At 48.4% G+C, this 15,285-nt stretch overlaps 1 protein-coding gene across 1 annotated transcript in view; it reads right to left on the bottom strand.

The window, feature by feature from the left end:
- The window catches only part of TBCD (tubulin folding cofactor D), a 2,329,415-nt gene that overhangs the window by 1,771,430 nt on the left and 542,700 nt on the right, over positions 1-15,285 (bottom strand). Inside the window, exon 12 of the mRNA XM_085616794.1 lies at positions 325-385. Within this exon, the coding sequence (XP_085472920.1) occupies positions 325-385 (61 nt within the window). The remainder of the gene's footprint in view (positions 1-324; positions 386-15,285) is intronic.

Below are 15,285 nucleotides of genomic sequence, written 5' to 3'. Positions count from 1 at the left end.
AGAAACAAAAGCATAATTATGTCCCAGTCTGTCAACTGAAGCATCTCTTTGCAAGCCATGTGCTTGGTTTTCATTTATCCAGGATTTCAACAGGAATAGTATGGTGTGGCCTAAGGATCAGTGTTAAATTGTGGCAGTCACTCCATTCAACGGAGTAGGAAATGGAAGCTGAAAAGCAGAGGCGAACAAGGTTCCCTCCGGCATTATTAATCCGTGGCAGGCAATGTTTGCTTAAGCAACTGTGAAAAGCCTTCAACTGCTGTCTGTGCCAGGAATGAAGCTATTAATTTCTATTTACAATAAACCACAGGAAGGTTAGCTTACCCTTTAGCTGCGGACCATCTGACAATGGTGTCTTTGTCCTTCAGCCCAACCAGCAACTGCTCTGTAAAAGAATATAGGAGAGAGTTGTTCACTTTAATACAAAAATCACTTGGCAATACACCATTTCTCAGCATTGTTTAAGGTACAGCTTTGTTTTTAAATGAAGACTGAACAACTTATTAGCCGCTCTGTTGTGCGTTCAGGTAATGCAGCTCGACATTCTTGGTGGGGATCCTGCTGCGCCATCACTTGGGTCTACAGGTAATGACACATTAGAAATACCCCCATTTTGGGTATTTTCATTTAGAATTCCCTGGTTATCAAGTTTTGAAATTGGTGTAGAGGTGCTCACTCACCATGAGACTAAGAAGGGTTGGGAAATCCCCTGGTGGGGTTAGGCTACCATCATCGGAGTGGATAGAGGAAAATGTTGTGGTATCTGTTTGCATTAAGGAAGAGATGTGGTGCAGCGGTCAGGGCGGCTGACTCCGAAACACAGGGGCTCACAGTTCGATCGCCGGCGGCAGGTGAGCCCTGCACCATGTGACTCTGGGCAATAGCTTGCTTAATCTTCCTGATGGCCCCCAGTGCCGGGACACCTCGCCCGAGGTAGCTGCGCGCTTCACAAATGCTGGTTATTATTATCATACCTGCTGTCTGAGTGTGCTGAACAACCAAACTCCGAAAGCACTACCCCGCAGTTGAGCAGTATTATAAAACAATTATACAACAAGCTCCACAAGCATTCCCCGCAGTTCAGCAGTATTATAAAACAATTATACAACCAATCTCCAAACGCATTCCCCGCAGTTCAGCAGTATTATAAAACAATTATACAACCAAGCTCCATAAGCATTCCCAGCAGTTCAGCAGTATTATAAAACAATTATTTATTTATTTAAGGGTTTGTATAGCGCTGAAACTCCACGGGGGTATCTCTGCGCTTGGACGGCCATGCTAATACAGTCAGATGGAGTTAAAAGAGGTGAGTTTTGAGGAGTTTTCTGAAATGTGAGATGGTCGAACAGTCACGAAGTTACAGCGGTAATTCATTCCAGAGGGCAGGGGCCAGATATGAGAAAGCTTTGCCACCGCTGCGCGATTTTTTGATTCTGGGGATGCAAGGTAGGCGTTTAGAACCTGACCTAAGAGAGCGCAGAGGGGTGTAATTAGTTATTTTGCTAGAGAGATAGCACAGGCCTAGGTCGTTTAAGGCCTTGAAGACAGTACACCCTATCTTAAATTTCACTTGTTTCCTTACTGGGAGTTTTTTTTTTTTTAGAAGGGCCATAGAGGGAGTTCTAGGCGGGACTCCCGCAACTAGGCGGGCAGCCGTGTTTTGCATAACAATTATACATCCAAGCTCCACAAGCATTCCCAGCAGTTCAGCAGTATTATAAAACAATTATACAACCATGCTCCGAAAGCATTCCCCCAAAGTTGAGCAGTATTATAAAACAATTATACAACCAAGCTCCAAACGCATTCCCCGCAGTTCAGCAGTATTATAAAACAATTATACAACCAAGCTCCAAACGCATTCCCCGCAGTTCAGCAGTATTATAAAACAATTATACAACCAAGCTCCAAACACATTCCCAGCAGTTCAGCAGTATTATAACACAATTATACAACCAAGCTCCAAAAGCATTCCCCCAAAGTTGAGCAGTATTATAAGTCAATTATACAACCAAGCTCCAGAAGCATTTCCACGCAGTTGAGCAGTATTTTACAACAGAAAGAAATAACGGACTGTACGTTAGGAAACAATTACTATTTTCAGATACAAAATCACATGCGCCACTAAACACACAAAATACCATTATATGGTGGAAATAGCTCACGGCCGTTACATTATTGAGGGAAGCTACGAAGATCACTCTCTTCAATGCTACTTCTATTTTCAGGTATGGGCGGTGTATATGTGCACCAAGGGGTTTTTAGGATTCAGGGGTTGGTAGTGTATGGCGTAATAAGTGGTTGTTAGGGCTTAGAGATGAGTAGAGGTAAGGGATAGTAAGGGTTTCATGGTTCAGGGATGGGTGGTGTATAGGAGTACTAAGGGATATTTAAGGTTCTGGTGTTTAAAGGTAGTCTTTGGGGTTTAGGGAAGGCTTGTGATAAGGGTTAGTAAAGGATTTTTAGGGTTCACAGAAGGGTAGGACTAAGGGAAAGTAAAATATTTTATGTATGCATATATAGCTATATATATTTTTGTGTGTGTGTGTGTGTGTGTGAATTAAGGTGTGGTTGTGTTATGCGTGGTAATGTTAAATGTAATTGAATGTATGCAATGTGTTGTGAGTGCAATTGTTGTCGTGCATGCATGGTAAAATCTTGTGTTGTGTTGCTCTGTGTGGTAGTTACCTATAGTCATTCATATTACCCTTCACACCCCAGGCGAATCATTCATATTACACTTCACACCCCAGGCGAATCATCAAGTGCTCATACTTCAGGATCCTAGGCGCTGTTCGAAGTGCATGACTGAAAGGATGTTGATTGTGGTTTGATCTCTATGAGAAATGTATTTATTTGTAGCCTTTGCATAGCCATGACCTCGCTACTAGGGTATCAGAGCACTTTACATACAACTGGAAACGGATACATGTGACTCAACTGATGAGAGGGGTGCAAGGAGTAATTTTATTTAGTGTTCAAAATAAGAAAAATATGTTGAGCTGGCTTTATTTGACTGGGGAACCATGGACCGTGAATCATTAAGGAAAAACACAAGAGTGTCTAAGATGCACTTCAGGGGAGCAGAGACACTGAGTAATGCAGGCTACCAAGAAATAGACCAGAATCCCCTGGTACCAAAGCCTCAGTTTTATCTGGACGCTTAATTGCATCTAGGCAGCAATGGAAGTCAATCAATCATTTTAAGGCCTGGACAGTATCCAAGCAGGATACACAATTGGTGTAAGAACAGAAAGATGCCAAAGGAACACCAATGGGACCACGCACAGATTAAAGAGAGTTGGACTCATCAGTAGGACACCACTTTGGAGGGCAGAATTCTGAGTGTAAAAGAGCCAGATAAACTGTCTACACTTGATCATGTAGAACCTATTAAATCCAGTGCTTAATTTGAGCTGACAGTTTACGGTGCTCAGCACCGACACTTAATCATCAACACCGCCGCTTTTCATGAGCAACAATTAAGGACCCATTTATTTACGGGGCAATTAAGTGATGTGTCAAGAATCATGGGATGTCCCCCAGCTCGAAAGTCTGCAGCTCTGGTCATTACACCACATCCTCACCCCACTTTTATGGTTGGTAGTTGGTTCTGTTTTAGTCGGAGCTAACAGCAGAAATGGGCTGGTGCAACCTACCTCCTGACAAGAGCCCGGCGCTTATTTTATTTTTACAAATTAACCACTGGTTAAATCCAGTACATGGGCTCCACCACCCATTTTTTGTCATTTGGAAATAAAATAGTAATTCTTTGGGTGGGTGAATGTAAGGGTGTGGAAGTAACTGCAGATAGATGCCTATAGATACATTTGATCAGGGTACGAAATCTTTGAGCCTTCTGGACAGAACATTCCATTGTTACAGGTGATATCACGCCAGAGACAGACAATCTGACAAGCTCTCAAATGCAAATTCCTGGTGAGAGAACAGAGAAACACCATTGTCTTCAATATCATCATCTCTTGGACAAAGGGGGCCTTTGGGGGCAATGAGAGGCAGGAAGTTTTATCATGAGCCTTTCAAATAATACCTCATGTCAATTTTACATTTCTCTGGGCAATGACCATTGTACCCTTTCATGCCATTATGGCCCACATCATTGATTCGTAGGGTAACTGAAACTTGCTTCCTAGTGTCAATCACTCACTATTCCAAATTAGGAGATCTGCTGCATCGGATTTGTACTTTCAACTAACTGTCTTCCTGTCCTATTGATTAAATGATTGCATTTCTTCAGAATTCCTGTGAATGGGTACCTAAAGTAGGCAAGTAGTGTCCGAATCATTCCCAAAACTGGTCAAGCTCCTGGAAAATGGGATTCAGTCAGTGGTCTTCTCATGAATTGGCGGCTAGCTAACTGCAGGCTGTCTGTGCTGGCTTGGCTCTTGCAGTGCAGATTACATATGGTGGAGTGCTTGTAATAACACGTGAATTCATTTTTATCACTCCTTAAAGTACTACTAAAGCTATTGCATACCGCCACAAATGTCCAACCATCTTTTATTTTCGTGTTGTTTACTGCACATTTAGCCTGATGGTTCAAGTAGGAGTAGCCTTGTTTACAAGTTGGTATAGACAGACAAGAACTGCGGTGTAAATCAGCTTTTCTACAGTACCTCACTGTATCTTCTTCTCAAGGAGTTCTCCCATTCTTCTCAAGAGCCAGCCACCTGCTCGCTGGTGTTTATCTTGAGTTTTGGTTTATTCATGTGTTCTTTTCTCCATTTACTAAATCAAAGGAATATATAAAAGGAGCACCGGATTTCTTTCACATTGCTTTAGCATGCACCCTGATCACTGTTTACAGCCACACAGGCGTGATACGGGCGATGTTTCGAGGGACTTCAGGTCTTCTGTGAATTCCCAACTGAAGAACTTTAAGGCTATATTAATCTAAGAACTATGTAAGCAGTCCATGGGTGGATATTACGTATCATATTAGGAATAGCTTATCCAGCAGAAGTGGTCTGGACAATTTCAGTCTCAGGATCCTTGGTGTACTCACGAATCACACCAAAGATTCTTTTTGTTTTCTTTTTTGTTAATTGTTTTTTTATTGAAAGAGAAGAGCATGTCAACATACATAGCTGTGCGCCTACATCCCGGAGGCCGGCTACCAAATTTCGATTATTATCACAGCCTCACAGTTTATCCCACATCCCGGAGGCTGGGCATCACTGTGTACAGTCGCTATTACTCCTGCTGCCTTCCAAGCTGTCGGCCCAGTACGTCAGTATCCTTAAAATTACCCCCTTGCAGGGGCATGGCTCTAATTATTTTCCCCCGCCTCCCCTTCCCTTTTTGTTTCCTTCGTTTCCGCACCCTAAGAAATAAAATGGTGAACACAAACACCCCCACCCCTCTAACAAAAACAGACCCCCACCTTTCCCACCCCCCCCCCCAAGCAGTTGAGGTTTCCTGCCCGCTGTCGCTTAATGATCAGTATTGCGCTCATTACCCACCCACGTCCCAAAATCTTGAAGCGTCCCCCATGTCATTCATTGCCAATGAACAAAGCGCTCCTGTATAGAATTTATACATCCTCCCCACCGACACTCTCTCCAGCGTCCCCTCTCCCGTTGTCTTCCAGACTGGTCTGCCCCATACCCTTCTCCGCATCCATGCCGCTCTTCCCAATATAGTCGACGTATAGCTCCCAAAAGTTTTTTGGCCGACTGCGCGGCAGGAGTAGCTCACTAAACCTCTCCGTCTGTGTACAACAGTAAAGTGCATCTCGTTTCCACTGCGCAACTGTGGGCAAGGGGCCTCTCATCCAGCATTGCGCTACTCTTCGTTTCGCAAGGAGCATACCCATATCTACCAACCTTCGCGCCGCCCTGGGTACCACCCTGGAGTGTCCCAACAGCGCCACCGCCGGATTCGGAGTCAGATCCAATTCTGCCACTCTAGCTATCTGCTGATAGATCGCTACCCAAAAGTTACGTATACCCGGGCAGTGCCCTGCAAGGTGTATAAAATCAGCCATTGGGTGTTGGCATCTTTCACATGCCGACCCATCTCGCAGGCCATACCGATGCAGCCGCTCCGGAGTGTAATATACCCTGTTGATAAACTTGAAATGGATCAACCTATGCCTACCATGCAAAGATATGCGTCGAATCCCCGAGCAGCAGTATGCCCACATGGCGTCGTCGATTGTAATGTCGAGGTCTCTCTGCCAGGCCAACCGGGCCTTACTGTACTCCTGCGATCTTTGCGACAGCGCCGTGCGATATAAATTGGAAATTAACCTACGGGGACTTTTGTTCTTAATGATGAAGGACAACTCTGGGACCTCCGGTGGTTCAGCCATGTCGTCCCCCAGCAGCTGCCGCCATGCGAGTCTAACTCTGTGAAATTGAAAGCGTTGCAGCTGCGTGGCGTTATCCGCGGAGGCAGCCACCTCATCCCATGTTTTAGCCACGCCGTCCGCGAACAGGTCCCCCATCTTGTCTACACCCAGCCTACGGAGGGACCGCACCACCCCCTCCTCCCTGCAGGGGGACAGCCAAATCGCCCATTCAAGCCGCATCGCCGGAGAGTATAATAGCGCCCCCGACGTTTGCTGTAAGATATTATGCCATGCATGTCGAGTCGAGTTCAATGAGTCTAGGAACCCTGTTCGGCGGTCTGGTGGCTCAAAAATAACAGCTGGGAGCGGGGTCGCAAACAAGGTCTCCAATTTAAGGTATGGAACAGCTCCGTCCCCATGTATCCAGCTATGCGCCTGAGCCCCCTGCGCGACCCTATAATACAGTTCCAGATCCGGAGCTCCCAAGCCACCCAGATGGTAGGGCAACATCAAGACTCGCCAGCTGACACGAGCCTGCTTACCAGCCCACGCCAGCCGCAACATGGACCCCGTCAGCCTAGTAAAGAATGCGCGCGACAGTACCATAGGGATGTTAACAAACAAGAAGAGAAACCTAGGGAGCACTACCATCTTCATGATAGATATTCGTCCCAGCAGCGAGAGGGGCAGCTTAATCCAAGTCTCGACATCATCTTCGAGTTTGCTAATCGCCCTGCCGTAGTTCTCAGATAATACTACCTCCGAATCCATGTGTAGCTGAATCCCCAGGTATCGGACCGCGTCGTCGGACCACTGCAGCGGATATTCCATCTCGAAAGGAGTAGTGACCGGGGTCAGCGGGAATGCAATAGATTTGGTCCAGTTCACCTTCAAACCTGAGAGTGCTCCAAAGTGAACCACCTCCCGCAGCACAGCGGCCAAGTTATTCTCCGGGTCCCTGACGTACAACAGGGTGTCATCCGCGTATGTGGAGACCACTATCTTATAAGAAGGGAAATTAATTCCCCTGAGGCCATGGTATTCTTGCAGGGCGCACGCCAGTGGCTCCGCCACCAGGGCATATAAAATAGGTGACAGCCCTGTCTCGTCCCTCTCGAGATGGGTATCGCATCCGTAACCTGGTCCCCCAGCCGTATCCTCGCAGTGGGTCCACTATATAGAACCCCGATCAGCTGCAAGAAGACAGGGCCCAACCCATTCGCGTCAGGACCTGTCGCATAAACGGCCATTCTACCGAATCAAAAGCCTTCTCCATATCCAAGAAGACTGCCAGCGCCCGCGTGTCTCGGCGTACATGCTGCATGGTACCTAACACCGTCCTCAGATTATACGTGAGGTTCCTGCCTGGCACAAACCCCGCCTGTTCCGGGGCCACCAGCTCCGAGGTAAGCAGGGCCAAGCTTGTAGCCAGCACTTTCGCGTATAGCTTGGTGTCAACGTTTAACAGCGATAACGGCCTATTAGAACTGCATTCCTCCGGCGACTTACCCGGTTTGGGAATCGCAACCAAAATAGCCTCCCGCATGGAGTGCGGCACGTGCCCCTTAACGCACATATCATCGAACAATGTCGATATGTGTGGGAGGAGCTGTTCGATAAAGGCTCTATAGAAAGACACCGTGAGGCCATCTGCCCCCGGGGCACTGTGCGCCTTCATACCTGCAAGTGCGTCCAGAATTTCGTCCTTCTCAATGGGAAGGGCCAGAAATTCCCTGTGTTCGTTCGTAAGAAAAGGCAATTTAATATAATCCAGGTAATCCCCAATGCGGTCTTCCATACGAGTCTGTTGGGAAGCATACAAATTAGTGTAATACGACTGGAAGCGCGCCACTATGTCTGCCTCTTCCGTTAAGAGCGAGCCTTCCTCCGACCTAATCTGGGTGATAGCAGTTCTACGTCTACGAGCTTTTAGCATATTAGCTAGTACCGATCAAGGTCTATCCCCTTCCCCATATACTCTGGCTGTAGCATACCTCCCTAAGTGCAGTACCTCGGCGTCCGCTGCCTCATGGTATTCCGCCAGGAGAACCTTCATCTCCTCAGTTACGTCCGCCGACCCTGCCGCACGCTGTCTAGCCTCCAAGTCCCCTAGTTTACGCTCCAATGTCGTCAGTCTCTGCCGGATGTCGCGCAGCACTCCCGAGTGTTTGGCCATCGCCACTCCTCTGATATAGACCTTGAATATCTCCCAGATTGTCTGAAAGCTATCAACAGAACCCACATTGGTATCAAAGAACAGCTCAATGGCCTCCGCTAGTTCTTCCTTGAAGAGGGGGTCCAGCAGCGAGTATGGAGGGAATCGCCACAGAAACGGCGGAACCTTCTTACTGGCCGCGACCAAGAGCAACAATACCGGAGAGTGATCTGAGAGCGTCCGCGGCAAACACCTGACACGTTCGCACTAACGGCAGTAGAGACGACGACGCCAACCAATAGTCTATACGTGTGTGCAGGCTGTGATACGCCGAATAGTGCGTGTAGCCCCCCGCGTCGGGATTAAGATTTCGCCATACATCCTCAAGACCCATGCAAAGCATTTCCCGCACAATCGCTTTCGCTGCCGCCGACTGCGCCCTCGCCGGGCCACCAGATCTGTCCACCCCCGGGTTCAGGACCACATTAAAGTCTCCTCCCCACAACACCCGCTGCACCCCGCAGTCCCTGATCGTGCCGGCTAGCGCAGTATAGAATTCCGGGCAGTCGTAGTTCGGCCCATAGCTGTTGACCAACAATAAATCCAGACACCTGCCCTGGAAGCGCGTTAGCACAAACCTGCCTGCGCTGTCCTTAGCTAGTAATTGCGTTCTGTAGTCAGCCCCAGGATTGACCCAGGTCAAAACCCCTCTGGAGGGAGTCGTGAAGCCCGCCGCCTGCGCAGTCCCCCCCAAGCTCCCTAGTCTGCAGCATAGGACTATGGTTGGGAAGATGCGTTTCCTGCAGGAAGGCTATGTCTATGTCGTGCCTTTTAAGATAATGCATAACTTTACGGAGCTTCCGATGGTCATTCAGCCCCCTGACGTTCCATGTCAGAACTCTGAGAGAGCCAGGGCGTTCGGGCTTGCCTGTGCAATTAAAAGTAACCATTCTTTCTGAAACGCAAATCGCCTGCAACTATATGCCACCTGAAGCAGGTGCTCCGAAGTGTACTGATCAATGCGTGCCGACAATCAAACCTCAAAACGTTACAAAAAGAAGCCCAGCCCTCCCTCCACCCACAGCAGATCCCCCCCAACTTGGCCTTGCAGACTCCCATATAGGGACACCCTACACCTCCCGCCTCCCTGCCCCCCAACAACTTAATCCCCTTAAGGTTGTGAAATGCACTCGCGGGCGGAGGTTGCTCAGTACCTAAACTCTAGCGGGAAGCACCTAGTACCTATTGGCAACCTCCCGGCCCGTAGGCTACACCTTGGCCATGTAAGGCCGTGACACCGCACCCACACCCGAATCCCCAGGAACCAGCAGGAACCCGCGCCTCCCCCTTTATAATAAAACTGGATAATTTACCTAGCAGGAAGTGGGCGCTTTGCTCGGGTTCAGCACACTAGGTCCCTTCCTTGTACACTCTGCGGGGACTGAACTGCCCAAGGCATGGTGTATGCGGGGATTCCCTCACCCTGCTCACAGCGCTCCATATCTCTCCAGACCCACACTAAATCGCAGACTCAATGCCACTCTGTAGTCAATAGATGTATCCCGTTCTTGCCTGCCCTCCGGGATCAGTCCTGTTCGTCCAGCCCGCCATCTATTGCACCCTCCTGCAGCTGCTTCTCTGGGCTTCGTCTCTGCTCCTTATTCCAGTCCTTCATCACCTTCTGCAGAGCCCTGGGGTCCAGAAAAATGTGCGATTTACCCTGTCGATTGACTCGCAGCTTGGCTGGATACAGCATCGCGTAATCCAGTCCTAGCTCCCGGAGCTGTTTTTTGGCTGGGGCGAACTGTCGTCTAGCCTCCTGTACTCTGGCCGTGAAGTCCTAGAACAGCGAAATAGTAGACCCCTCATAGACCAAAGACTTCTTTTCACGGGCCACCCTCAGGGCCGCATCTCTGTCTCGGTAATTCAGCAGTTTCGCAATAATCGGCCGAGGCGGCGCTCCCGGCGGGGGCCTGGGCCCTAGGGACCTGTGTGCTCTCTCCACTACGAACATCCCTGAGAACACCTCTTTACCCAGCAGATCTACCAGTAGTGATTCTATAAAGCACTCCATCCAGCCCGTCGACATCGTCTCCGGCAGGCCTGTTATGCGCAAGTTGCACCGACGTGTACGCGCCTCTAGGTCCTCCGGTTTGTCTTGTAGTACCTGCATCAGGCGCTCAGTTTTCCTTTGGTCAGCGTCTAGGGATGTCTGAGCTCCTTCCACTTCCGAGAGACGTCTGTCAGCCTGGTCCAGTCGCTCCGCGTGCTTGTCTATGCGCTCTCCCATACGATCCATCCTATACGAGAGGGCGTCTATCTTGGCACCGAGGGATGTGATGCCACTCTGCAATCCTCTTTCCATGGACAGCAACAGTCCCCGAAGATCCTGTTCTTCTTCCGGGGGGACGGGCGTGCCTCCTGCCGCCCACTCCGTCGACGTCTGGGTTCTGGGGCGCCTCTGCTCGAAAGTCAACTTGGACTGGGATTTATCAGTCTTGCCCATCTTGGGTCGCGCCTCCACGTGGCAGCGCAATTCGCTACCCCAGAGTCCGCAAAAAGCGCCCACCCGGGCGTCGCGCCGTTCAGAGGAACCCTCCTATTACTTCTCCCACCGCGGTCGCACTCCGGGGGCCGGTGCCAGCCGACGCGACTTCCACTCTGTCTGCAGCTCCCTCTGCCACCTTGTAGGCCCAGACCACCAACCTCAGTACACCTCGCCGCCCCGCTCCTCGGCACTCCGTTCCGGCGCGTCTCCGTACTTCTATGAGGTACAGTGCCTGAAACCCTGGGCCCGTGCAGGAACAGGCCGCCACTCCAAGGCTCACTCGCTCCGCACCTCAGCTCCCGGAAGAGCTCCCAGCCGGGCCCACGAGGTGCCAGCCGCTTGATCACGTCGTGTGTGTACTTTCCTTAATCGCACCAACGCTGCTCTTCCAACAGCACCTTTGCGGCGCCTCTCACGATCTCCGGCTGCCCTAACAGGACGATGGGCCACTTCCAAGGGGCAGCAATGATCCCCAATCAGCCTGCTCGGGTCAGCCGCAGACTAGCGGCTAGTCCGTTTTTCCTCCGCTCCACAGGGCCGCGCAGGCAGCAGCAGCGAGCCCCCCACCTCGGAGCCACAACTCCTCGCCTCACGCACACCGTTTCAGCCTGCTCAGAGGCGGCGCGCGGCTCAAGACCTCCGGGCCGGCGGCTCTGCTCACCTCCGCACTCTCGTCAAAGGCCACAGGAGCTCACAGGAGTGCACCCAGTGTCCGATCTAGTGGAGCGGGTGCCTTTTCATCTGCGGCGGGTCCCACCGCTACCGCACACCCAACCGTTGTGTGCGCGTCGGGGCCCGCCTCAAGGTGTCCTCCTACTGCACGGATCACAGCGGCCACCATTTACGCCATGTGATGGGACTGTCCATCGGATTTTAAGAGTGGCTCATGCAGACATTTGGAGGAATTCACAATCACATGCAGAAATTGGTTGAAGTAACACAGATTTCTTCCACATGTTATTTCTCATTTCATAAGGAGTCCGTATGGGATTACGTTTACCCTGTGGTAATTATGAATCTCGGAGTTACCATTGCCTGCCTTAGTTCCAGGGGTGAAATCAAAGCATCCTGAATTACTGTGAGACTTTGCATGTGGGCCTTTTTTGTTAAAGCAACATGAAATCACATTGCGGACACAACATAGGCTGTAGGGCGGCTGAGCCTGTAAGGTATGTTTCTCCAGAGGAATAGCTCTATAGTCTAAACCCAGTGCCTATGGTCTCTGCGAGTCATCATGAAGATGGAAGGTGGGCACTGGGATGGGGTGAGGATCTGGTGGGTGCCCCCTCATGAACGGTGGACTCCTAAGGTTTTGTCACACCACCGGAGATTTATTGTGGTATATTCCAGAGGTAGTATAGGAGCCAATCTATTAAACCACCAAGAAGAGTTACATGAATACAACCCTTGACTTACAATGGAGCAACCCACTGGAGTCTCTGTTAAGACAGCCAGGAGTATTGCATGGAATCTACCCAGATGCGACAGAGAAGTGACTAATAGGAGGCAACTCTTAAAACAACAAGGCGCATCAGATGGAGTCGAACACAGGAAAGACAGAGGAACAACCCAGTGGAGGCACAGTTAAACCACCACAGTGCATTACATGGAGTTGAGCCAGGAGTGATGGAGCCTGAGGAACAAACCAATGGAGGCACTGTTAAACAGAGTAAAAGAGAAGCAAACCACTGGAGGAAATGTTATACCACCAAGGAATATTATATGTAGGAGTCCAGGAGCAATAGAGCAGTAACACAGTGGAGGCACGGCTAATAAATTCTGATGAAACGCGCTGTTAAAGCATTGCAGCTTTGCTGAGAAGTCCTAGTAACTCATCACTGTCATTTAGAAGTGACTGTAAATTACAGCTACCTGGATGTGAAGTACCAACACATTTTTGCAGCTGTCCCTTAGCGGAAGTGGTGGCAAAGTATTGCATCAGTGTTGACAAGTGCCAATAATGTTTTGCAAGCCTGCTTTGAAGTAGTGGTAAAATACTGCAGTGAGCCAGCTATGAATTGCTGATAAAGTATTATTTTGCAATGTATGGCAATGTATCACAACCTGGCTGAGTAATGCTGGTAAAGAATCACTGACTGAAGCAGATTCGTAAACTCGTATAAGCATGTGCTGGTCTGACCCAATGCAGGATCGGATTCTATCCAAAGAAGCATCATTGGGCATAGAATCCAATCTACCAAGTGACTGGTCAGACCACCACCTAATCCTGTTCCACCTCACCACACAAAGACAGAACACCGAAGGCCTCAGCACAAAACCTAATGCTGGTTAAGAAACAAAGACAATAAATATGCAAAAAGGAATGGAATCTCCCTGACAAACCTCACACCCCCAAGAGAGATGCAAAATGTACATGAGCTAAACTCACACTATAACCAGACAATTAAAAACATCATAGAAGAAGTAGCTCCACTGCCTCTAAAAGACAGAAAAACTAATTATCACATCTCTGAGGAAACTCAGAGTGGCAGAAAGAAGTTGGAGACCAGCATCGCCCCCCCCCTCCGCCCCAATTACATCTAATCCCAACATCCAGCTATAAGCAACACCTATGAGAAACTAATATGGAATCCCAAAGCATCATTCTTCAGATCAGAAATACCAAAAACTCTTCAAAATCTTCAAACAGCAACCAAGCCCTAATTCAACCACCATGATTAGGAACACTTCCCAAAAAGCATGCCAAATGTTCTCATCTTTTTGTGGGGCGAAAATAAGGGAAACTGAAAGCTCTATCTTGACTGATGTGCAGACTTTGCAGATCACCCTGACCGCCTGTCTAAGACTTAAGTACAAGAGGGTTCCAATTCCCAACCAATCCATAAAGCCCAAGAATGATATTACATGGATTTAAATCAAAACCCTCAAAGAACCAGATATAAGGAGGGCCATGCCGTCTCTGAAACCCACTTCACGGACACAATTTCCTAATTCTTACAAAGGATTACAGTCATCTCTTCTCCACACCCACCCACCAGTCGATGAGCCTCAATGTGTCTCACACTCAAGGCACAGTCCCTGACACCTCTCCTGAAAAAATATTAGTGTTGACAAGACAGATCTAAACAATTATCGTCCAGAAACCAATATCCCCTCTGCTGGCGAAAGTACTCGAAAAACGTGCCCACAACCAACTTTGTCAACGCATCAAACAATTTAACATGATAAAACAATTTCCAATCCAGTTTCAGATAAGGCTACAGTATAGAAACTGCCTTCTTACACATGTATGAGGCTCTCGGAATCCTCGATCTAAACAGCTCTTGCCGTCTCATCATCCTTGACGATTGACATTGTCAAACATGTCCATCTGCTAGAAAGGCTTGAGCACAGGATGGGATACACAGGAAATGTGCTCAACTGGATCTACTCCTATCTAAATAACTAATCACACTTGAGGGCTCCCAATCAAACCAATCGTTGATCAGGTTTGGAGTACCACAAGGTTCCACCCTCTCTCCCACACTTTTTAACCTCTATATAAAACAGCAATCCTACATCAATCGAATCTCGTGTACCACATCAACGTGGATAACACTCAGCTATACCTAAAAATAACCTCCTTAGAGGACATTAATATGTTCAACAACACTCTCACAAAGTACAAGACAAGCTAAACCAAAACTAAATTAAATTTAACTCCCTGAAGACTTTGGAACCAAAGGTTGCTAAAAGCAAAAGATTTAAAACAAGCACTGGCAAAGCATCCAGAAAACAAGCATTAAAAATGCAATAGGTCTCGCCTTTCATGAAGTTAAAGCCATTTGCTTTGCTATACAATACCATTAGCAAAGCAAATGGTTTTAACTTAATCAAAGGCGAGACCTATTGCATTTTCAATGCTTGTTTGTTGGGCCAATTAACTGAAGCATTTGCCTAGAAAAACAACATATTCTTGGAGAAGTGGGGATGGCTAGCTGGACAGCTAGTATTAAATCCCTTCATTTGGAAGCAGTGATGGATGTGTTCACTGCTGACGCAAGAAGCCCTAGCATCTAAGGTGGGCACTCTGAGTCTTGTCTGACTCAGGGCCTAGATTTACTAACAGTTTGTTCCAACGCTAGCAAGACTCAAAGGGATTGAACGCTGCAGCACTGATTTACTTTCAGAGCAAAAAGTGTTTTGTGCAGAAATGGTGGACTTCTCACAGTGTCAAATCCACTTTGTGTCATGCAAGTGTTTCTGAGGGAGGGTCACAGCAAACACCTATAGGTTTTGAGGCAAAGTCTGACCTGCTAAAGTAGC

This window comes from Triturus cristatus, chromosome 7 (assembly GCF_964204655.1).
Source record: "Triturus cristatus chromosome 7, aTriCri1.1, whole genome shotgun sequence".
Classification (NCBI taxonomy): domain Eukaryota; kingdom Metazoa; phylum Chordata; class Amphibia; order Caudata; family Salamandridae; genus Triturus; species Triturus cristatus.
This window is presented reverse-complemented; position numbering and strand designations above follow the sequence as displayed.